The sequence below is a fragment of the Corapipo altera genome, unplaced genomic scaffold (assembly GCF_003945725.1).
Source record: "Corapipo altera isolate COAL_440 unplaced genomic scaffold, ASM394572v1 60635, whole genome shotgun sequence".
NCBI classification, from domain to species: Eukaryota; Metazoa; Chordata; class Aves; order Passeriformes; family Pipridae; genus Corapipo; species Corapipo altera.
The window spans coordinates 1-8,648 of NW_020885906.1; the positions used below are offsets into that span (position 1 = coordinate 1).

General features: G+C 71.7%; 1 protein-coding gene across 1 annotated transcript; it reads left to right on the top strand.

Moving 5' to 3' along the window:
- Positions 1 to 7,571: 7,571 nt before the first annotated feature.
- LOC113940878 (polycomb group RING finger protein 1-like) lies at positions 7,572 to 8,624 on the top strand (the record flags this gene model as incomplete). The annotated part of the gene is made up of 3 exons (XM_027632026.1): positions 7,572 to 7,691; positions 8,228 to 8,333; positions 8,436 to 8,624. Coding segments are annotated over exons 1-3 (391 nt in total), but the record flags the coding sequence as incomplete, so codon positions are not given.
- Positions 8,625 to 8,648: the final 24 nt, after the last annotated feature.

Below are 8,648 nucleotides of genomic sequence, written 5' to 3' on the forward strand. Positions count from 1 at the left end.
CGGCGGAGCGGGTGCGGGCCGGTGCGCCGGGACGCGGATGACACCGGCGGGCGGCGCGGCGGGCGCGGGGGTCACGTTCACGCTCACGTTCATGCTCATGTTGAGGTTGTAGGAACCGAGCGGACCGGCGGGGCCGTACCCGCCTCCGTACAGCCCGTAGTCGTGCTCCGCGGCCGCCCGGTGCTGCCCCGCGGGCTCGGGGCCGCCCAGGATCTGGTCGATGCCGAAGCTGATGGGCTCGTGGGGCGCGGGGGGACCCGGGCCGCTGCCCTCCCGCTCCATCGCGGCCGCGCTCAGAGCCGGCGGGGCGCGGGCATGGCCGGGGGGCGGCGGGGGGCGGCGGCGGGGGCGGTCGCGGGGTGTCCGGTGCGGTGCAGGACGCGGTGCAGGGTACGGGTGCGGGGCAGCTGCCGGGTGCGGGGCGGGTGCCCGCTGCGGGATGGGTGCCGGGTGCGGGTGCAGGCTCGGGGCAGGGTGCGGGGCATGGCTCGCGGCCGCTGACGGCCTCGGGGCGGGAGCGCGGGTGGGCTGCGGGCCCCGGCGGGACGCGCTTTTCTGCCCCTCTCCATCCGGACCGGCCGAACTCCCACCGCCCGCGCTCTGATTGGCGGCCGCACCCCGTGATTGACAGCCCGGGGCCCCGCCCCCGAGCTCCCCCCCGCCGCTGCCACCGCCCCGGGCCCCCGCCGCCGCTCCGGACGGAGCGGATGGTCCCGTCGGGTCCCGAGCACCCGCGCCCCGCCCGGCCCCGGGACCCCCCTGCGCCCCGACGTGCCCCGTACCCGTTCGTTCCGCCGAGGCGGCCGCCGGACCCTCCCCGGTCCACCGGAGCCGCCGCCGCCGCACCGGGCAGCAGCGCGGCGCCTCTCCGCGCTCCCGCTCCACCCGCAGCCCCGTCGGGTCTTCCAACCGGTCCTACCCCGCCCTGCCGGAGCGCACGGGGCGGCCCCGGGCCCGGCGCCGTTGTCCCGACCCGGAGCGCACGGAGAGGCCCCGCGCCCGCCGCTCTCGGGGCTCGCAGGCTCCGCACCGAGCCCGGTCCCGCCGAGCCCGCCCAGAGCGGAGCAAACGGATCTGGCGGCCCCGGAGCTGCCGCGCCCGGTACGGGGACCTGGGGTTTGCCCCGACCCACCATTCCCACGACACGGACCCATCCCGAGGACACGGATTCTAGTCCCCTCGAGCTGCTGCCGCCAGTTGCAGGAACCCCGGGGCACCGACCCCGCGCCCACTTGCAGTTCCTGGCCCATGCGGACTCGCTGTTCGGGGGTGGTGGACCCCGAGGTCCGCCCGCTGCCGGGTCCCCCCAGCCCCGCCGTTGCCAGCGATGGACCCCGGTCCCCCGCCCTGCCTTTCCCGGTCACGGAGGCCAAGTCGGCCCCGCCGACGGGAGGTAACGGCAGCGGAGAGCGACGCGGGCTGGGCCGGGTCCTCTAGCGACTATCGCGACAGAGGCGCGGCGGCCCCGCGGGTGGGTCCCAGCGGTTCCCAGGCGGGTCGTAGCCCCGGGTCAGGATCTGGCTGGGGGAAGGGGGGGCCACCCGGGCACCCTGGCGCCACCGGTCTGGGGCAAATGACATTACGGGGGGCCTGCGCCTGTAAATCACGGCGGCACCGGGCGCTGCAGCTGCCGCACCGGGAGCACTGCACGCACCGGGGACACCCCGCATCCCAGCGGCACCAGGTACACCCAGGGGCACCGGGGACACTGCACACCCCGAGGGCACCCCACACCCCAGGGGTATCGGGCAGGCCCAGGGGCACCGGGGACACTGCACACCCCGAGGGCACCCCACACCCCAGGGGCATCGGGCAGGCTCGGGTCACCGGCTGGTCTCAGACCCACCGCAGTGTCCCTGCACCCGCAGCTCCGCCGGGGCTGCACGGGCGCACGCTGGTGCCACCCCGGCCCCACTGCGGCACCGGGCAAGGCCGAGCTGCCCTTTGCCATACTGGGGTCACCGGGGGAGCCCCGTGCCGCGGGTGTGGATCCTTGTGCACCCAGAAAGGGAAGGGGGACGCAGCACAGGGATCCTGCCCTGTCGGGGCTGTGGCTTCCCAGTGTTCCTGGCTCGCAGCCCAGCAGGTGCTGGGACAAACACCCGGTGCTCCTGTTGTGGGTTTTCCACCAGGAGAGAGGCCCCAGCAAAGGGGCTCGCTGTGACCCGATGGGGTGCAGCCGGTGGCGGTGGCAGTGGCGGTGACAGCGGTGGCGGTGACAGCGGCGGCAGTGACAGCGGCGGCAGTGACAGCGGCGGCGGGAGGAAATGGCCGGTGCCGGAGGAGGAGGCGGCAGCAGGTTAATTGAACCCGGAGCAGGAGGCAGATGTTGCCATGCCCGGGGGCTGAAATCTGCCAGGCTGGGAGATGGATTGGGGGGCTGTGACGGGGCCGGGGGCGACGCGGGCTCACCCGGCGCCTGCCTGCACCGGGACCCGCCCCACGCCCACGGGGGTCTGCAGGCGGCACTCCCGGCCGGAGCACCTTCCAGCAGCAAGGCCAGGGCTGTCCCAGCAGGGTGCAGGGAAGGGTTGAGGGTGCTCAGAGAGTCGTGAGCCCCCTCTCACCCCAGCTGTGGGTGCAGGGTGCCCCTCAGTGTGACTGCTTTGTGCCACTGGCTCTGTCCACTCAGAGACCCGCGGACCACCAGAATGGAGGCCGTGTCCCTGTGCCTGTCTGGGGGTCCCCAGAGCCACTGTGAGGCCAGGCAGGGTCCCTGCCCCTGGAACCCCCCACTGTGCCAGTACAAACCCTTCCTCATTCCTTGGCCACAGCAGGGACCCCCACATCCTTGGTGTGTGCCTCCTCCCACCCCAGGGGGCTGGACTGGTGGTCCTCATTGGGCACAGGGGACGCGTCCCCATGTCAGGCAGGAACATGACCTGGCACCCGGGTGGCAGGGATGGCTGTAAGGGACGCAGTGGAAACAGGGGCGCTTGCCCAATTCCAGGAGGGAATCAACCTTCGGCCACTGGGGCACCAGGTCCTGCCACCGCCAGACCTGCACCAGCAGCCCCTCACCCTGGGCCCCCCAGGCCACCCCGACCCTCGGCACAGCCGAGCTGGGAGCAGGGGGGTCACACAGGGGGTCTGGGCCCCGCTCACCCCCCAAAGGGGCTCCTGCCAGGAACTGCCAGGGCCCTTCGCCCTGTCCCCCACCATGACCCTGGAGCTGCCGGTGCAGTTGTGCAGCCTCGTGGTGACACGTCCCCGGTGCCGCCGTGCCGGTGGCCCCGTCCCCGACAGCGATGCTGTGCGCGCTGCTGCCGGAGCAGGGGTGGCTGGGACAGGTCCCCGCCTGCCCCCGCTGCCGCCGGCGGTCACCCCGGTGCCCCGGCCACCGCGGCGATGGCGTGGCGGGGACCTGGCAGGGCCCCACGTTCCCACCGGCCAGAGGCTGCCGAGCGCCCGCTCCCGCCCGCCCCCCCCCCCGTAATCTCATTACCGCTGGACGTCCCCTTCTTCCTCCCGCTTCCCCCCAAACCCGCTGGCAAACTGGAGGGACAGTCAGCTCCTCTCTGGCTGCTGGGTTAATTCTGGGCTAATTAGATGAACCAGCCCAGATTGGATTACTTTAGCCTGCATTTGGTCCTCCAGTCCTTGGCTTGCGGCTCCCGGGGGAGCTGCTGGCGCCTCCTGCCTCAATCAGACACTTCTTAACCGCATGAAACACTCCCGGTGCCCCCCGCCGCCCGCCCGCCGCGGGCGCCGGCACCCGGACAGGGTGCGCGGGGTAAGGCGGCAGCAGCCGGTGGGCGCGGTGCCCACCCCGACCCAGCCGACCCGGCGGGAGGGCTGGGATGGGGATGGATGGGGCCAGAATAGGGCTGGGGTGGATTCGGGATGGGGTCAGGAGGGGATTGGGATAGGGTTGGTATAGGGCGGGGATGAGGCCAGGAGGGGATCCGTGTGGCCACTGGGGCTCCCGGGGCCCCGATGGCCGAGTCGCCCGGCCGGACGTCACGGTGGCCCTCGGCGTCTGCGCGGTGTCCTCGGGGAGGAGCCGGTGCCACATGGATGCGGGGGCGGCTGCACGGTGACGCCAACCCCCGGCTGTGGGGGGCTGCTCCCCTCGGGCACCCCCAGGCTGCAGCCCCTGGGGCGGGGGACAGCGGGGTCGAGGGGCCGGGCAGCCCCCGCCCCAGTGGGTACCGGGGACCCGGACTGGGGGTGCAGCTGGGAGCAGGGTCAGAGGAACTGGGGGGGCTGGAGGGGCTGCAGAGGTGCTGTGGTTGCACGTCCCTATCTGGGGGTGTCCCAGTGAGCCCTGCCCGTCGGGAGCACCTGCCATGGCCAGCTCCAATGCCAGCAGGGCAGCAGCCGAGCCCCCAGGCCTTCAGTGGAGTGAGGTCAGTGGGGAGGGGGATAATGCAGGGGGCAGGAGGGGGTACTGCAGGAGTGGGGGGCGCACCTTGAGCTGCAGGACAGGCAGCTCCAGCCCCCCGTGGGGCCTCGGAGCCATGGGCAGGCACACCGGGACCCTCTCCCATGCTGGGTGCTCCTTGGGGTGCTTGTGTACCCCCCTCCCTACCTCCCTGGGGCCCAACACCAGCTGGGGGCTGCTGGGGGGTCCTGCCTGGCCAAGGGCTGCGGTGACAGTGCTGCCCATCCCAGTGGGCTGGGTGCCCATCAGGGGCTGCCACGTGCCAGTGTCCAGTGGCCACTGACAGCCGTGTGCCGGTGGCTGGTGGCCGCTGACAGCCGCGTCGCTCAGGGCCTCGTTATCGAAGGTTAATTGGATTCTGTAGATGCACTCGGTGCATTAGGCAGGAGCTCAGTCCATGAGAGCCCAGCCCCCGCCACCACAATGAGGACCCCCTGCCCGCCTGCCAGGGATCCCTGTACACCCTATGGGGATCCCTGCCTGCCTGCCATGGACCTCTGCCCGCCTCACAGGGACTGCTGGGAGACCCCTGCCCACCCTATGGGGACTCCTGTCCATCCTGGAAGACCCCTGCCTGCCTTGACAGGGTCCCCTGCACACTCCCTACCAGCACTGCTGGGAACCCTTGCCCATCTCGCCTGCCCTGAGGAATCCCTGCCCACCTTACAGGAGTCTCTGACCACCCTGGTGGACCCATGCCCACCCTGTCACAGCTCCCTGCCTGCTTTGCCATGGTTACACCATCCTCAGAGTGCCCATGGGGCCATGACCCAGCATGTGGGGCCAGTGTGGGGCTGGGACAGTGGCTCCAGCCACGGGGACACCAGGATGGGATCTCAGCTCCAGCCCTGGTACAGTGGGACCGACCAGGGTGGCCTAACACTGCTGGCCTGCACCACTGTGGTGATGAGCGAGTCTGGCCTCAGCCCAGCCCCAGCCCTGCTCCCACTGCGGTCACGAACACGTCCGGCCTCGGCCCAGCCTCACTCAGCCCCAGCGAGGGGTCTGGCCAGGAAAGCCCCCGGCAGCACTTCCCAGAAGGAGCCGCCCCGGCCCTGCCGCGGAAATGGAGCTGAATATCTGAGTAGGGCTAAGCTAAAAGCCTCAGCCCCACAGCTCCACGCGGCCCCGGCGGCTCCCGCCATCAATTATTAACGGGGAGATGGATCCGCGGCCTTGTGCGTGCCCGGCTTGCGGGGGCGCCTCCGGGAGCACCCGGTGCCGGGACCCCGGCCCGGGGCGGGCACTCCGCCCCCAGCCCCGTGGGGCCCCTGCAGAGCCACTGACGGAGCCTGCTCCTTGCCTGGCGGGGGCTCCCGGTGCCGGTGCCATTGGCCGGTGCGGTGCCGGTGCCCTGTGCGGTGCCGGTGCCCAGTGCTGTGCCAGTGCTCATCAGGCAGCGGCAGAGAGCGATGCTGCCCCGCCGCGGGACCGCGCTGGCCCCGCTGTGACCCTCGCAGCCCACCGCCCCTCCCCGGATGGCTCCTGGCAGGTACAGATGGGGCCGGACCATCCCCAGCCGGGGGTCACCGGCCCCCGCCGCACTCTCGCCTCCCCGGAGGGGCGGGCACGGGGTGGGCGGGCGGCGGGGGCCGCGGTCCGCCCGGGGCGGGGGCTGGTCCCGCGCCTCTGCCCGCCGGCGCCCCGGCACCGGGAGGAGGGGCTCGTGCTGCTGCCGGTGGGGTGCCGGGGCCCGGCCACACGCGGTGCGCGGCCCAGGACGGGGGGCTGGCACTGGGGGGACACCGGGGCTCGGCCGGTGCCGCACGGGGCCAAGGCTGAGCCTCTCCGATCAGTCGGAAGGGGCCGAGCCAGTTCGGCCGGTGGGACTGGACTGGGCACACTGGGCTGACTGGGCGAGCTGAGGTGATGGCAGCACGTGCTCTGAGTGGGATCTGGACTTCGACCAGGACCGAGACCGGGATCGGGGCCAGGGCCGGGAGCAGGAGCCCCCGGACCCGCACTATCCCTGGCCGTGGCAGCCCGCGCAGAGCTGGTGACGGTGTCGGAGCAGGGCTGGCAGCGCGGCTCCGTACCAGGAGCTCTGAGCCGGGGTGCTGGGTGCCAGCCCGAGCCTGAGGGTCCCGCCGTGGCCCCCTGCCCGTCCCCACTCCCTGGTAAGCAGCAGCCTCCTCCCCGCCGCTCGGGCTTTTGTCCCAGGAGGGTGCCCAGTCCGTGAGGAGCCGTGTGGGGCTGTGGGGGGCACTGAGGGGCCGTGAGGGACCGTGGCGGTGCTCTCGGCTCAGCTCGGCTCCGCATTAGCGCGGCCGCTGCTTCCCCTGAGACAACCCCCTGTTAGCACGGCTCCGACTGCGCCGGAGGGTCCAGCGCACCGGCACCCCGCATCGGACAGCGTCATCCACAACCCTGTCAGCACCCAACACCTGCCACCCCAAACGTCAGCACCCAGGCACCCCGACACCCTGACGCGCCAGCACCTCGATACCCCAGCAACACCCCAGCACCCCGAACAGCCAGAGCCATCCCCAACCCTGCCTGAACCCCGGCACTCCGAGCTGCCAGCACCAGAGTACTCCAACTCTGCCAGCACCCGGCATTCCAAACTGCCAGTGCCAGCACCCCGGCACCCCAGCCTGCGCCCCCGGACCCCCGCAGCCCAGTGCTGACCCCCGCAGCCCAGCCCTGGCCCCCGCAGCCCAGCGCTGGCCCCCGCAGCCCAGTGCTGGCCCCCGCAGCGCAGTGCTGACCCCCGCAGCCCAGTGCTGGCCCCCGCAGCCCAGTTCTGACCCCCGCAGCCCAGTGCTGGCCCCCGCAGCCCAGCCCTGGCCCCCGCCCCGTGTCCCGCCGTTGCCCCCATCCCGCTCCCCGCGGGTCCCCCCGCTCCCCGCGGCGCTCTGCTGCCCCCTGCCGGAACCACGAGCACGCAGCGCCCTCTCTGATTGGCGGCGGCTGCTGCCTGTCAAGAGAGCGCCCCCTCGCTATTGGTCATCGCTATTAGGAACACCCTCCCCCAGAGCACGGCGGGTCCGGTGGCGGCGTCTCCCCGCGGGTCCCCCGGTCACGGACAAGTCTGAGGGGTCCCGGGATCCCGTCCGCGGACCGTGGCTAGGGGTCACCACCGGGGCGAGCCCACGCTGCCCACCACTCTACGCGACGCGCGGAGCACGCCGGGAGTTGTAGTCCCATCGCTCGCCGCGGCCCCGCCCCGAACCCGGAAGTGCGCGGGGCCACAGGCGGAGGCGGCTCTAAGATGGCGTCGCCTCCTCAGGGGGGCCCGATGGCTATCGCCATGCGGCTGCGGAACCAGCTCCAGGCCGTCTACAAGATGGACCCGCTGCGGAACGAGGCGAGCGGCCGCATCGGGAGGGCGGGAGGCACCGGGAGGAGGCGGCGGCGGCAACGCCGGGGCCGGCGAGGGCGAGGGCGGGAGGTGCCGCGGCGCCGCCGCTGGGGGGCGCTGTGAGACCGAGGGGCGGGAGAGGGGGCGGGGCCTGGAGAGAGGGGCGTGGCCAAGGGGCAGGGCCGGGCACTGGGCTGGGGGGACCCGCGGCCGTCCGGGTCCCCAAAGTCCTGGTTTATGGCAAAATAAGCGAAGACGGGGGACCAGCCTCCCAAAATCTTGTTTTCTGGAGTAATGTAGGGAATATGTAGGGCCAGCCCCCGCCAAATCCTGTTTTATGGCATAGTAAGGGAAGACGAGGGGGCAGCCCCCCAAAATCCTATATTCTGTCATAACTAGGGAAGACAGAGTGGCCTGCCTCTCAAAATCCTGTTTCCTGACACAATAAGGAGAGGCAGGAGAGCCTCTGTGAGCCGCAGAGGGGGATTTCCAGGTGAAAGGATCTCAGGGGGCTCTGGGTGACGGGTGATGTGTCCCTGCAGGAGGAGGTGAAGGTGAAGATGAAGGAGCTGAACGAGCACATCGTGTGTTTCCTGTGTGCTGGGTACTTCATCGACGCCACCACCATCACCGAGTGCCTGCACACCTGTGAGTGCCCTCACCTGTCCCTGGGGCTGTGGGGGGGCTGCACGCCTGTGATTGCCATGGGGGTGCAGTCCCGGCCCCACCCCAACCTGTCCCTGTCCCCAGTCTGCAAGAGCTGCATCGTGAAGTACCTGCAGACCAGCAAGTACTGCCCCATGTGCAACACCAAGATCCACGAGACGCAGCCGCTGCTCAACCTCAAACTGGACCGGGTCATGCAGGACATCGTCTACAAGCTGGTGCCCGGCCTGCAGCACAGTAAGGGGGGCACAGGGGGGCACAACCTGCAGCACAGTAAGGGGGGCACAGGGGGGCACA